Below are 16,103 nucleotides of genomic sequence, written 5' to 3' on the forward strand. Positions count from 1 at the left end.
CTTCTATTCCTTTTTAAAAAAAAACTTCTAAAACACAGTGCATCCTATATGCTTCTCTCTCAAATAACTTCCCAGCACAGATTAAAAATGAAAGTCAGCATCTGGAACTTTTCTCCTCCCACCCACATCTGGAAAGATGTAGCACAGCAGTACACAACTGAAAAAATTTGCTCAAAGTCCACAGGATTTACAACTTGAAGGACCTTGCTTTGCACTTTGGTGAATGTTAAATAAGATTGTCAAACTAGTCTGATACTTAAGATAATGTAATTACCCAGTGATGCATATTAACTGGCTTGCAAATGAAAAATGAGCACTTAGGGAAGGTACCGAAAAACAATCAGTATTTTCAGAATAAATATCAATAAGTGAGGGAAGGAAGCATTTGCAGAGAGATGGAATGATTTCATTTGCAATCATTAACAAATATATATATATGGACTGTTTCTGTAGTTCCATGTTAATGAGCTGGGTTTATTCCTAGTTTAAGTATGGATGTTTTGAAATAAAGAACTGCAAATTTGTTAAAATTCATTCGGGGATGCAAGCTTCAGTGGCTGGGCCAGCAATTATTGCCCACAGTTAGTTGCCCTCCAGAAGGCAATGAAATGTAGGGGAGGTTTACTCAGAAAGCTGTTAGGGAGTGTGTTCTGGGATCCTGATCCTGTGTGATGAAACTTGATTTTTATATACATGCTTTAATACTGTTCACTGGTTTGGGCTCTTGGAATTCAAAACAAGTGGGTTTGTCGGTGTTTTTGGAGATAACAATTAGTTTCTAAAGCATAATAATACCCATCATCTCAAGTGAGAAACTATCCAGAGCATTTGATGTTGGTGGTGGTGGTGGGGAAACGGAGAGAAGAAACGTTCCAGATGCTGACTTTCGTTTTTGTGTGCTGGAAAGTCATTTGAGAGAGAAGCATGTATTAAGCTCTGATGTAGTGTTTTGAAATTAAAAAAGAAAAAGGAATTGAAGTCGCATCAGAGATAGTATTGCACTAAGTCAGGAGCATGACAATAATAATTAAGAAGAGTTACTGATTGTATAAATTCTCTGTCCTTTGGAAATGAGCTAGACTGGTCTTGTTAGAGGCACAGCATAGAATTGCAACCTTGTTTATCAGCTGTACCTGGGTGAACTGATTACCGTATGAAGCTTTTGGTTTTGTTCAAACTATAAAGAATGCTAGGGTTGTTCCTATTGTGTTCAAAAATCTTTGATTTTGTGTTATAAAGAATACAGAGGCTTTTTTTTCTTGTTTATCTTCATTTTGGTTATTAATAAAGCTTTGTTTTGTGTTATTGTAAAAATAGGCTGTAACATTGAATGTTTATGTTTTAGTACAATATGACTTCGTGAAAAAAAAGTATCCAACTAGGTTCCAGATGGAAATTTGATTTGTCCAGTACAAATATCAATAGGGCATTACCCCATAACGACTGAGGACACTGATCACTAATACCAGCGACAATATCACAATGGTGTGATATTTTTGTCAAGACAATGAGTAGCTTGAAAAGGAACTTGGAGATGGTGGTGTTCACATGTATCAATGTTAAAAAGTAAAATCATTCTTAGCATGGAAAACAAATTCAGAAAAGCAGGAACTTTAGGCAAGTTGCATTTTATTTTTTCAGGTACTAAAACCCTGGTACATTAATTCAGCATAAGGAGGTGTGAACCTGAATTATTAGTTACTAGTGCTTTTTTCAACTGAGATTTGAGGTAAAAATTATATTGTTTAACAGTCAAATGCAACTTAAATGCACTGAAGTTACATGGTAAAGTATGTAGCTGTCTGAAATTATCTTTAAAACTATTTTGTATTTTGCAGCTTATTTTGGTGTATATCCAATAGAGACTAAGCAAGGACAAATAATTCATACGCCTATGCTCTATTTCAATTCATTACCTACACCTTATAAAAAAACTTTTAAATCAGCATTAGTATAACTTAATTCTACTGGGTCACAATATATGATTTGCGAAATGCATCCAATACCTTTGGACAAAATCTCAAACACCTCTCTCCTCTCTACTACCTGGTGAAATTGCACATTACCGTGAAAAATCCAGCAGGAGCTTTCAAAAATTCAAGATGTATTGTGCTGAGCTTTCTTTAAACAGACAAAACACACAAAAAATCTATCAGAACACAGAAAAATGTGATATTCTAAGTTACATCACAGAGATACAAACTTAGATTGTTTACTGTGTCCCTGAATTTTCATGCTTATGAATGGCCAATATACAGCCAAGCACGTGGAAGTTGATCTATTCTGATGTAGTGGGGTGGATCAGTCTATAAAGTCACAAACTAACTGCCTACAGTAATGGAAAGCTATTATTTACACATCTGGAAAGTATAAGAAACCTCAATTCCAAAGTATTGTTTAAATAATGAAAATAACTGTTAACATTCTAACAGAAGCATTGGTAGAGGTGAGTAATAGGTAATCAGAAGGAAAGGGAAAGGGCAGAAATGTTTGAATTGTATTAAATACAAAGTAAAAATCCACATCATATGAAATGTTTCTATAACTTCCTCAACTGTAGAAAACATAAAAGTTTAAATGGACAATCACTACAGCCATTTATTTGAAAATCTCCTTGCGTACTTAAGTCTAGGCTTATTAGATTTGAATTTCTTTTCAAGTGGAACAAGGTGCAATTGTGTAAAATAATCTCAAGTTATGTCCAATTCTGACAATATTCCATGTAGATTAAAAACACACAAACACAAAACGGATATCACTATAATACCGGGAAATTTTGTTTATAGGCATAAATAACCACTGGAACATTTAGTGGCTCATTTATTTCTCAAAATGCTGCACACAGCGGCTAAATGTTAACTACTTTTTTATTCCATATCTCTTACTTTGTAGGAATAGTTATTCTACTGAGGTCTGAAAATATCCTTCAATCCCAAAGAACGTACTACTTTATGATGCTTAAATGTCTGATGCGTATTCTAAATTTGTTTAGATGTTTTGAAACTATACCTTCAATACCAATTATATGCACAGATAACAAAACCTATCTCAATCGACCCATTCAAGGTGCAATGTTTCTGCAATGAAGGCATACATATCAGTGACCTCCTGAATTACTTTAGCTGTTGGTTTTCCTGCACCATGCCCAGCCTTGGTATCGACATAGATGAACAGTGGGTTGCTCTGATTTGGGTCATGGCCAACAACATGTTGCAGAGTAGCTATGAACTTCATCGAGTGGAGAGGAACTACACGGTCATCATGATCTGCTGTCATCAACAACATTGCTGGATACTGAATGCCATTATCTGGTAGTTTGATATTATGAAGTGGTGAGTATCTAAAAAAAATACATATGAAACCATTAATAGTCTTAAAGAATTGGGTATTACAGAAGCACAATATCTTGGTCAAGAAATAGAAGACTTACTAATTCCAAACCTTAGTTAAGTTTACAATTCAGGTTGACGATTAAATTGATATCAAATTTAAAACTCTGTGGTAAAACAGATAATTACTGAAAACATACATGTTATATAATGAAATTTTATTCATTGAACTAGTAGTAACTTTGGGTTATGACTTCAATACCACAATACTAATGTCGCTGATATATCTGTAGCGGTGATTCCTACCTTTTCATATAAATTTAAAATAATGTTTTCATCTATTTTTTGCACAAGTAAAAACTATCATAAATAATGTAGCTCACTGGCACTTTCACAGCATGAATAAAATTACATCAGATGTATCTTTGGGACAGTAAAAAAACTGTACCATCCCAGTCTTGATTTACGGAATCTACAACTCTAATTATTTGGGAGTTAAGATGTTAGGTATTCACACATATTCTTTGTCTAATTTCACCTGACCAATGAGATGCACTGGGATGTCCCTTTGGTGTTGCCAACTTGCTGCTTTAATTCAAAGGATGCTTAATTCCAAATATGGTATTGAGCTCGGAGTGGCACAATTCAACACAATCAATTGTTCTTGTAACATCTGACCTGTTTTCAGTTGATTTTTTTTTCTCTCTCACACATCAATTTAGCATTCTAATACAGCTACAGCAATAGTGTAGAATTGATAGGTTAACATATGGTTTAATAGATGGAAAACTAAAGAACCCCCTGTCAATAAGATCTGGAGTAAATTCTAAAGAAGGGGAAAATGACAAAAACTTCACAAAAGCCATAATGAAAATAATAAACGCACAATTATAGAAAATGATGTGAACCATATGAAGCTGACTGTTCATTGCTGATATTTGAAACTCATCTTGGGGCTGGAATATTGCAAAGCTGCTGTAACTTGATTTTTGCTTGCAACAATAATGGAGTATATTTTATTAACATGAATCCTCATCTTCTTAGAGTCAGAGGTGTACAGCACGAAAACAGACCCTTCAGTCTGACTCATCCATGCCGACCAGATATCCCAACTCAATCTAGTCCCACCTGCCAGCACCTGGGCTATATCTCTCCAAACCCTTCCTATGCATATACCCATCCAGATGCCTTTTAAATGTTGCAATTGTACTAGCCTCCACCACTTCCTCTGGCAGCTCATTCCATACATGCACCACCCTCTGCGTGAAAAAGTTGCCCCTTTGGTCTCTTTTACATTTTTCCCCTCTCACCCTAAACCTACGCCCTCTAATTCTGGACACCCCCCATCTCAGGGAAAAGACTTTGTCTATTTATCCTATCCATGCCCCTCATGATTTTATAAACCTTTAAGGTGACCCCTCAGCCTCCGACACTCCAGGGAAAACAGCCCCAGCCTGTTCAGCCTCTCCCTGTAGCTCAAATCCTCCAACCCTGGCAACATCCTTGTAAATCTTTTCTGAACCCTTTCAAGTTTCACAACATCTTTGCGATAGGAAGGAGACCAGAATTGCACACAATATTCCAACAGTGGCCTAACCAATGTCCTATACAGCTGCAACATGACCTCCCAATTCCTGTACCCAATACTCTGACCAATAAAGGAAAGCATACCAAACGCCTTCTTCACTATCCTATCTACCTGCCACTCCACTTTCAAGGAGCTATGAACCTGCACTCCAAGGTCTCTTTGTTCAGCAACACTCCCTAGGACCTTACCATTAAGTGTATAAGTACTGCTAAGATTTGCTTTCCCAAAATGCAGCACCTCACATTTATCTAAATTAAACTCCATCAGTCACTTCTCAGCTCATTGGCCCATCTGATCAAGATCCCGTTGTAATCTGAAGTAACCTTCTTTGCTGTCCACTACACCTCCAATTTTGGTGTCATCAGCAAACTTACTAACTATAACATTTATACTCACATCCAAATCATTTATATAAATGATAAAAAGTAGTGGACCCAGCACCGATCCTTGTGGCACTCCACTAGTCACAGGCCTCCAGTCTGAAAAACAACCCTCCACCACTACCTTCTACCTTTGAGCCAGTTCTGTATCCAAATGGCGAGTTCTCCCTGTATTCCATGAGATCGTACCTTGCTCACCAGTCTCCCATAGGGAACCTTGTTGAATGCCTTACTGAAGTTCATATAGTGGATTAGTGGTGCTGGAAAAGCTAAGCAGTTCAGGCAGCATCCGAGGAGCAGTAAAATCGACGTTTTGGGCAAAAGCCCTTCATCAGGAATACAGGCAGAGTGCCTGAAGGGTGGAGAGATAAATGAGAGGAGGGTGGGGGGGGTGGGGAGAAAGTACATAGAGTACAATAGGTGAGTGGGTGAAGGGATGGAGGTGATAGGTCAGGGATGAGGGTGGAGTGGATAGGTGGAAAAGAAGATAGGCAGGTCGGACAAGTCATGGGGACACTGCTGAGCTGGAAGTTTGGAACTGGGGTGAGGTGGGGGAAAAGGGAAATGAGGAAACTGTTGAAGTCCACATTGATGCCCTGGGGTTGAAGTGTTCCGAGGCGGAAGATGAGGCGGTCTTACTCCAGACGTCGGGGTGGTGAGGGAGCGGTGGTGAAGGAGGCCCAGGACCTCCATGTCCTTGGCAGAGTGGGAGGGGGAGTTGAAATGTTGGACCACAGGTGTGGTTGATTGGTGCGGGTGTCCTAGAGATGTTCCCTAAAGCGCTCTGCTAGGAGGCGTCCAGTCTCCCCAATGTAGAGGAGACTGCATCGGAAGCAACGGATACAACAAATGATATTGGTGGATGTGCAGGTAAAACTTTGATGGATGTGGAAGGCTCCTTTAGGGCCTTGGATGGAGGTGAGGGAGGAGGTGTGGGCGCAGGTTTTGCAATTCCTGCGGTGGCAGGAGAAGGTGCCAGGACGGGAGGGTGGGTTGTGGACCTGACCAGGTAGTCACGGAGGGAACGGTCTTTGCGGAAGGCGGAAAGGGGTGGGGAGGGAAATATATCCCTGGTGGTGGGTTCCGTTTGGAGGTGGCGGAAATGTCAGCGGATGATTTGGTTTATGCAAAGGTTGGTAGGGTGGAAGGTGAGCACCAGGGGCATTCTGTCCTTGTTACGGTTGGAGGGATGGGGTCCGCGGAGGTGCGGGATGTGGACAAGATGCGTTGGAGGGCATCTTTAACCATGTGGGAAGGGAAATTGCAGTCTCTAAAGGAGGCTGCTATCTGGTGTGTTCTGTGGTGGAATTGGTTCTCCTGGAAGCAGATACGGCGGAGGCGGAGGAATTGGGAATAGGGGATGGCATTTTTGCAGGAGGTAGGGTGGGAAGAGGTGTAATCCAGGTAGCTGTGGGGGTTGGTGGGTTTGTAAAAAATGTTGGTGTCAAGTCGGTCATCATTAATGGAGATGGAGAGGTCCAGGAAGGGGAGGGAGGTGTCAGAGATGGTCCAGGTAAATTTAAGGTCAGGGTGGAATGTGTTGGTGAAGTTGATGAATTGCTCAACCTCCTCGCGGGAGCACGAGGTGGCACCAATGCAGTCATCAATGTAGCGGAGGAAGAGGTGGGAAGTGGTGTCGATGTAATGACGGAAGATGGACTATTCTACGTAACCAACAAAGAGACAGGCATAGCTGGGGTCCATTCGGGTGCCTATGACTACCCCTTTGGTCTGGAGGAAGTGGGAGGATTCAAAGGAGAAATTGTTAAGGGTGAGGACCAGTGTGGCCAAACGAATGAGTGTGTTGGTGGAAGGGTACTGTTGGGGACGTTGGGAGAGGAAGACTTGGAGGCCCTGGTCATGGTGAATGGAGGTGTAGAGGGTGTGGATATCCATGGTGAAGTTGAGGCATTGGGGGCTGGGGAAACGGAAGTCTTGGAGGAGGTGAAGGGCGTGGGTGGTGTCTCGAACGTATGTAGGGAGTTCCTGGACTAGGGGGGGGAATAGGACAGTATCGGGGTAGGTAGAAATGAGTTCAGTGGGGCAGGAGCATGCTGAGACAATGGGTCAGCCAGGGTGATCAGGCTTGTGGATCTTGGGAAGGAGGTCGAACCAGGCAGTGCGGGGTTCCCAGACTATGAGGTTGGAAGCTGTGGGTGGGAGGTCTCCTGAGGTGATGAGATTCTGTATGGTCTGGGAGATGATGGTTTAGTGATGGGGGGTGGGGTCATGGTCGAGGGAGCGGTAGGAAGTGGTGTCCTCGAGTTGGCGTCTGGCTTCAGCGGTGTAGAGGTCAGCGCGCCAGACTACCACTGCGTCCCCTTTATCTGCTGGCTTGATGGCGAGTTCGGGATTGGAGGGCTGCGTGTTGAGGGTGAGTGGCTGGAGTGGGGGAGGGGGAAGAGACAGGTTGAGGCAGTTAATGTCCCAGCGGCAGTTGGAGATGAAGAGGTCGAGGGTGGGTAATAGGCCAGCACGGGGTGTCCAGGTGGATGCAATGTGTTGGAGGTGGGTGAAGGAGTCCTCGGAAGGTTGGCGGGAGTCCTGATTGTGAAAGTAAGCTCGGAGGCGGCGGAAGAAGTGTTCGACGTCACGGTGTGTATTAAATTCATTGATGCATGGGCGGAGGGTGATGAAGGTGAGTCCTTTGTTGAGGACTGATTGTTCGTCCTCAGTGAGGGGGAGGTCTGGAGGGATGGTGAAAACTCGGCAGGGCTGGGAGCTAGGATCTGGTGTGGGTGTGGAGCTGGGAGTGGGGGCGGAGCCAGTAACTGGAGTGGGTGTGGTGGTGGGGGGAATGGAGGTGGAGTCATGAGCAGGTGTGGTGTTCCCCTCAGGGTTCTGGGGGGGCGGGGATGGTGACAGTGAGATCTGGGGGGGTGTGTCAGCAGAATGCAGATGAGTGGCTTTGGTGGGGGCGGAAGTGGTAGCAAACACGGCAGTGGAGGGGGGGGGCAGAAGTGGTGGCAAACACGGCAGTGGAGGGGGCGGAAGTCATTGAGCGTGTGACATCAGCGATGATGTGAGGGGCGGAAGTGATGTCACGTGCATGAGGAATTGTGAGGGACGGAAGTGGCTGTGGAAGCGGCCATGATGGGGGCGGAAGTGACGTCATCAACCAGCGTGGGGATGGTGGCTGCACCAGCCGCATGGCTAATGGCATCCGAGCAGTTCCAGAGGCCGGGGGAATCTACTGGAACATTTGAGGAGCGCTGGTTATGGAGGTGGGTAGATAAAAGTTTGTTGTACTTAGTTTTTGATGTTTGTGATGGAGTTGAAATACTGTTTGGTGAGAGTATGAATTCTCCTGAGGATGTAGTACAGAAGGGGTCCTTTGCAGTTCTAAGAGAGTGTGGCCCTGAAGTCCATATAGATCACATCTACTGCTCTGACCTCATCAATCCTCTTTGTTACTTTTTCAAAAAACTCAATCAAGTTTGTGAGATATTTCCCATGCATAAAGCCATGTTGACTATTCCTAATCAGTCCTTGCCTTTCCAAATACATGTACATCCTGTCCTTCAGGATTCCCTCCAACAACTTGCCCACCACCGACATCAAGCTCACTGGTCTGCGTTTCCCGGCTTGTCCTTACCACCTTTCTTAAACAGTGCCATCACTTTAGCCAACCTCTAGTCTTCTGGCTCCTCACCTGTGACTATCGATGATATAAATATCTCAGTAAGAGACCCAGCAATCACTTCCCTAGCTTCCCACAGAGTTCTAGAGTACACCTGATCAGGTCCTGGGGATTTATCCACTTTTACGCGTTTCAAGACATCCAGCTCTTCCCCCTCTGTAATATGGACATTTTTCAAGATGTCACCATCTATTTCCCTACATTCTATATCTTCCATGTCCCTTTCCACAGTAAATACTGATGCAAAATACTCATTTAGTATCTGCCCCATCTCCTGTGGCTCCATACAAAGGCTGCCTTGCTGATCTTCGAGGGGCCCTATTCTCTCCATATTCTTAATGTATTTGTAAAAACCCTGTGGATTCTCCTTAACTCTATTTACTAAAGCTATCTCATGTCCCCCTTTTGCCCTCCTGATTTCCTTCTTAAATAGACTCATACTGCCTTTATACTCTTCGAAGGATTCACTCGATCTCTTCTGTCTATTCCTGACATATGCTTCCTTCTTTTCCTTAACCAAACCCTCAATTTCTAGTCATCCAGCATACCTTATACCTACCAGCCTTTCCTTGCACCCTAACAGGAATACACTTTCTCTGGATTCTCGTTATCTATTTCTGAAAGCTTCCCATTTTCCAGCCGTCCCTTTACCTGCGAACATCTGTCCCCAATCAGCTTTTGAAAGTTCTTGCCTAATACCGTTAAAATTGGCCTTCCTCCATTTTAGATCTGGTCGATCCTTTTCCATCACTATTTTAAAACTAATAGAATTATGGTTGCTGGCCCCAAAGTGCTCCCCCACTGACACCTCAGTTACCTGCCCCCTGCCTTATTTCCAAAGAGTAGGTCAAAGTTTGCACCTTCTCTCATAGATACATGAACATACTGAATCAGAAAAATTTCTTGTACACACTTAACAAATTCCCCTCCATCTAAACCCTTAACACTATGGCAGTCCAATCTATGCCTGGAAAGTTAAAATCCCCTACCATAACCACACTATTATTTATTTCAAATTGCATTTGTTCTTCAAATAAGTTTTGAATCTCATATTTCTTCATTCGCATGTATGCGCTTTCTATCCCTTAAAGTAACAAAAAAAAGATTTGCTTCCATTCTGTTTCCTCACAGTCTGTTACAAAGCATTTGCAAAGTTCCAAAGTAAGCTTCGAGGAGAAAGTGAGGTCTGCAGATGCTGGAGATCAAAGTTGAAACTTTATTGCTGGAACAGCACAGCAGGTCAGGCAGCATCCAGGGAACAGGAGATTCGACGTTTCGGGCACAGGCCCTTCCTCAGGAATTCCTCACAATTCCTGAGGAAGGGCCTGTGCCCGAAACGTCGAATCTCCTGTTCCCTGGATGCTGCCTGACCTGCTGTGCTGTTCCAGCAATAAAGTTTCAACTCCAAAGTAAGCTTATACTGTGATCATCTATAAAGATCTATCAATATGCAATTTGTCTGAGAACTGAAGGTTCATACATATGTATTTATTGTAAGAGATACTGCTTAATGAGTAACAGCTGGATCTGCCATAGGTCTTTATTTTTAAAAATCAACCAGTTCAGATGCATTAAGTTTCTGGAACAGGTGAGATTTGTACCTGGGCCTCCTGGCTCAGAAATTGGGACACTATCACTGAACCATATCACCCTGTTGAACTTGCCTTAGACATTTTCTGAGCACAATTGAGTTACCTGACTTTGATTTCTTCTAACCTGTTCATATAAGTAATTAAATGCCTCTTGAGTAGGTATAACATGAACTTGGGCCTCCTGGTTCAAAGGTAAGGACACTACCACTGCATCACAACAGCCTGTATACCCTACCTTAGATAGTTTCTAATCTGTCTGTTCAGAGATATTACAACATACTTTGGAGCAGGTGGGGCATGAACCCAAGTTCAGAGGTAGGGACACTATCATTGCACCATAAGAATTGTCCAAACCTGTACAGACAACTTTCTTTCAAATTGATAGCCAAATCCAATACCCATGAGGATGGCTTAAACTGGGACCTTGGGTTCATGTCACGCTACAGGTGACCCCACTACACTGTATGCTCTCACATTCACACACAAGCACATGTACACACTCTCTTAAATACTCACACTCACGCAGACCTTCTCTCATACACATGCTCTCTCAGGAGCACACACACTCTCACATGTAAACACTCATACTCTCTGTCCCTCATGTGCATGCAGACACACAGTTCTATGGTGTGAATTTGCATTTGCAGATACATTCTATTTTGTTCATAAAGCACACAATCTGTAGGCAGTCAATTTTTTTATAATTCACATGACATTTTATAAATTCCAACTTTGCAAACAGTACCAGCCTGATTCAAGATTGGAATACATACAGACTCTAACCTCACATCTTTAATGCATTGTCTGAGCAGAGATGTCGCTTTCTTTAAAATATAAAACCTTAAATTATCTCAGGGATGTGGCTTGAAAGAAGTTCAGGGATTTACATTTTAATGAATCAAAACCTACAACCAATTCTAAAAGATGAAAGACCTTAGAGCAATCTAGGTTTGATCAATATATCGCATCAGCGTATGACACTATGATCTTTTGCTACAAATTCTGTGTCCTCTGATCCTACTCCACTAGTTACCTGATAAAGGAGCAATGCTCTGAAAGATTGTACTTCCAAATAAATCTGTTGGACTATAACCTGGTGTCGTGTGATTTTTAACTTTGTCCACCCCAGTCGAACATAGGTACCTCCACATCATTTCAAATTGAGGATACCTCAGATAAATTGCCTTTCCTGCTATGGCAATCAGCTCACAACACATGCTTAGAACTGGACTTGAGGTTCCTGGCTTATATGATTCTGTTACTCAGTTTGACAGGACGTTAGAGCATCTTTCTGATTGTTTATATTCACAACTTACTTGATTAAGTATTCAAACTGTTCCTTGTGATCTGAACAGCCAAAGTCAGTGGTCCACGCATGTCCGATAGTAAACTTATGGAATTTAAGCATATCCATAACTCCAACCTGCACTACTGCACAGCCAAAGAGGTCAGGTCGCTGGTTGACGCAAGCCGCTGAAAAAGAGAGTGAGATTGAGAAACATAAGCAAGTAGGTGGGATTAGTTTAGTTTTGGATTATGGTCGGCATGGACTGATTGGACCGATGGGTCTGCTTCCATATTGTATGATTCTATAAGAATGGTCAAAATTAACTTAAAGTGAGGAGAAAGTGAGGATTGCAGATGCTAGAGATCAGAGTTAAAAAGTGTGGTGCTAGAAAAGCACAGCCGGTCACGCAGCATCCGAGGAGCAGGAGAATCGACGTTTCCAGCATAAGGTCGGACGACAACATTCCTGATGAAGAGCTTATGCTTGAAATGTCGACTTTCCTGCTCCTTGGATGCTGCCTGACTGGCTGTGCTTTTCCAGCACCACACTTTAAAGTAGCTTGGCACACGTTATCCTGATATATCCACATAAACATGCAGAAAGGCCTTCATGAACTTGTTATATGTAATTAGTTATGCAGTAATCATCTAAAGCATGTTTAAAGATAACTCTTCATTGCATCTAAAACAACACTGAAAATCGAATATCCTTCTTTGCACAGTTTAGTTTCTGATTATTCATTTCTTTAACAAGATGTCATTTTTCAGAAATTGTATCATTTGAGTCATTTTATCGCAGATATTTCTAGTTTGACATGCCAACAGGATCCCAATTGAGCCAATGAAATGCATCACAAATTTATCAATATTTCCCTTTTGATAAGGAAGTAGGTATAATAAATGTGGAGCTTAATTACATCCTCCTCCTTCCTTAGAATCAATCTAGATGCAATATCAGCTTTTATTTGGAAATAATAATCTTGAATAACATTTTTGAGGTAGCAATGCTAGTTCTGTTAAAATGAACACATATTTATAATGCAAACTATCAGCAGGCAACATTTTAAAGTCAGATATAACAAAGCCAGCAAATGGGTAAAACCCTCATTATTAATTTCAACAAAGAAAATGATTTTCTGTGTGTTAGATGTAGACATCATAAATTTATCTATCCATTTTTTGGAATCTCGTTGGTTCAGCTTTCATTGAAAACTGAACAAACATTGCTCATAGTCATTCTTATGCAATAATTTCCACCCCTAGCTCTTGTACTCACTTCATATTTCCCAGTCAGGTGCATGCTAATAGGATTTAACAAATTACAACTTACCTGTTACAGCCACCACCAGCATCAGCATGTTGTACTGTACAGCTTATTCTATATAAATCATTTAAATTTATCAACTGAAATTTCTAGTGTACAAGAATGAAATATATTGAAACACTATGAAATATATTTATCTACTTGTCCCTTTTGTCTTTTAATTCATTAAAACTTTCAATTAAAAGCCACAATCACTTTCAAAACTAATGTTGAACATGTTTTGCCAAAACTTATGATTCAGTTATGTGTGTGTTGCTGGAAAAGCACAGCAGGCCACCTACAAATGGGCCCCACCACCAGGGATAGATTTCCCTCCCCACCCCTATCTGCAAAGATCATTCCCTCCGCAACTGCCAGGGCAGGTCCATGCCCACTAACCTGCGCCCACACCTCCCCCTTATCTCTGTCCAAGGCCCCAAAGGAGCCTTCCACACTTATGAAAGTTTCACGTGCAGTTCCACACATCATTTATTGTATCCATTGCTCCCGATGCGGTCTCCTCTACACTGGGGAGACTGGATGCCTTCTCGCAGAGCGCTTTAGAGAACATCTCTGGGATACCGCACAAATCAACCCCACCGCGCCCCTGGTCGAACATTTCAACTCCCCATCCTACTCTGCCGAGGACATGCAGATCCTGGGCCTCCTCCCTCACCACCTGATGCCTGAAGGAAGAACGTCTTATCTTCTGTCTCGGGACCCTTCAACTCCAGGGCATCAATATAGACTTCCCCAGTTTCATCATTTCCCCTCTCCCCACCTTATCCAAGTTCCAACCTTCCAGGTCAGCAGTATCCTCATGACCTATCCCACCTATCTGCTCCACCCTCCTCTCTGACCTATCACCTTTACCCCCACCTCCATCTACCAACTGCACTCTCAGCTATCTTCTCCCCAGTCCCAGCCCCCTCCCATTTATCTCTCCACCCCCAAGGCTCCACCATCATTGCTGATGGAGGGCTCCGGCCCGAAATGTCGACTCTCCAGCTCCTCGGATGCTGCCTGACCTGCTGTGCTTTTCCAGCAACACACCGTCAACTCTGATCTCCAGCATCTGCAGACCTCATTGAATCCTTATGATTCAGTTAGCGCATTCTGAACTGTGCAATCAGAACATATATATACATCCAGCTTCCAAGAAAACATTAAATTTGGTTATCACTGTAAGACAGTAATGAATGATAAATGACAGATGATGAACAATGAAAGGCAAATTTGTAACATGAAAGACTTAATTTGTCATTAGTACATTTTAAACACTAACTGTTTTCCTTTCCAGATCACACTGATAGCTCACATTCTTTGGTTGCAATTTTTTGCCCACCTCAAGGTGCCCATATGTAATAGCAGTTATTGGCCTTTTTCTCAATTGTAGATGAGAAAGATAGCCTTGCAGGGGCAACAGGGATAGGTAATAAATGTGGCCTTTCCAATACTGCCTATATTTGTGAATAAATTTAAAAAGTAGCATTTCTGATATCACCAAATAAATGATTTAGCAAAATAACATCACTACGGTATCTGACTAGAAGTATGATATAGCTCTTTGGTGGTATGCATATTGTTTGCACTTGTGACAAAACTCAAAATCAGTTATTAAAGTTACAATTTTTGGTTTGTGTGAACTCTTTGTAAAATAAAAGCTGGCTTTAATATTGCAGAATGGCAGATCTCTGCCTCTCCACACAAAGTGTTTGAGAGTATTAAACAGGCTTCTGTTAATTCAACCTGCTAAGGTTTTTCTTTTTCCAATCACTCTTTGTATTGTTGGAAAGTATAATCATCAAGAGCACCTTACCATGGGAATCCCCTTCAATGCATTATATAACAATTAGTATTGGGTTGTATGAGACCACAAGAAATAGAAACAGGAGTGGCCATTTGGTCTACTCTGCCATTTAATAAGATCATGACCAATCCGGCATTCCTTGTAACCATGTTCCTGCCTTTTCCTCATAACCTTTGATTCCCTGACTGAGCAAGGATCTTTCTATCTCAGCCTTAAATATACTCAAGCACTCTCTGGCATGAAATTCCAAAGACTTACATCCCTCTGAAAGAAGAAATTTCTGTGCACCTCAGTCTTAAATTGGCTGCCCTTAATTCTGACTCTGCCCTTTGATTCAAGACCCTCCTATGATGAGAAGCATCATCTCAGCATTTACCCTATCAAGCCCCTTAGAAATGCTATACATTTCAATGAGATCACCTCTCATTCTGCTAAACTCTAACGAGTCACAACCTTATAATCTTTGCTTATAAGACAATCCCTTCATACTGGGGAGCAATCTAGTGAACCTTCTCTGAAATGTGTTCAATGAAATAATATATTTCCTTAAATAAGGGGACCAAACTGCTCACAGTTCTCCAGATGTAGTCTCACCAGCACCTTGTACAGTAAGACTTCCCTATTTTTATTCCCCAATTCTGTTGAGATAAGGACCAACATTTCATTAGCTCTGTGATTATCTGATGCGCCTCTGTGCTAGCTTTGTGTTTCATGCACAAGTATCCCCAAGCCCCTTTGTGTTCCACCTTTCTGTAGTTTTTCTCCATTTAAATAATACTGTTCTTTTATTATCCCTTCCAAAATGAACAACTTCACATTTTACCACATAGTACTCCATTTGCCAACTTTTTAAACCCCTCAATATCTCTCTGTAAACTGTTTGTATCCCTGTCACAACCTGCCTTTCTACCTATTTGTGTATCGTCTGCAAATATGCTAACAAGTACATTTGTTTCCTTCCTCAAAATCACTAATATATATTATAAACGGTAGCAGTCCCAGACGGATGTCTGTGGAACCCCAGGTTAGTGACAGGTGTCACTAACCTGAAAAGGAATGCTTATTGCACACTCACTGTTTCCTGCTCAATAGCCAATTCTCTATTTACCCCAGTACACTACTCCCAACAGCTTGTGCTCTTATGTTGTGACTTAAACTTTTCGAGATACCCTGT

General features: G+C 41.9%; 1 protein-coding gene and 1 long non-coding RNA gene across 3 annotated transcripts in view; one reads left to right on the plus strand and one right to left on the minus strand.

The window, feature by feature from the left end:
- Positions 1-16,103, plus strand: part of LOC148150648 (uncharacterized) — a 73,270-nt gene that overhangs the window by 7,741 nt on the left and 49,426 nt on the right. The window lies entirely within an intron of this gene.
- LOC122548411 (prolyl endopeptidase-like) overlaps positions 1,613-16,103 on the minus strand; it is a 205,495-nt gene continuing 191,004 nt past the window's right edge. For both annotated transcript variants that reach the window (XM_043687029.2, XM_087982666.1), the window contains 2 exons: positions 11,846-12,002; positions 1,613-3,340 (listed from right to left, as the gene is read on the minus strand). In XM_043687029.2, the coding sequence (XP_043542964.2) occupies positions 3,049-3,340; positions 11,846-12,002 (449 nt within the window). In that variant the 3' untranslated portion in view covers positions 1,613-3,048. The remainder of the gene's footprint in view (positions 3,341-11,845; positions 12,003-16,103) is intronic.

The sequence above is a fragment of the Chiloscyllium plagiosum genome, unplaced genomic scaffold (genome assembly GCF_037043375.1).
Source record: "Chiloscyllium plagiosum isolate Xiang-an unplaced genomic scaffold, Cpla_swu_hap1 HiC_scaffold_3, whole genome shotgun sequence".
Taxonomy (NCBI): Eukaryota; Metazoa; Chordata; class Chondrichthyes; order Orectolobiformes; family Hemiscylliidae; genus Chiloscyllium; species Chiloscyllium plagiosum.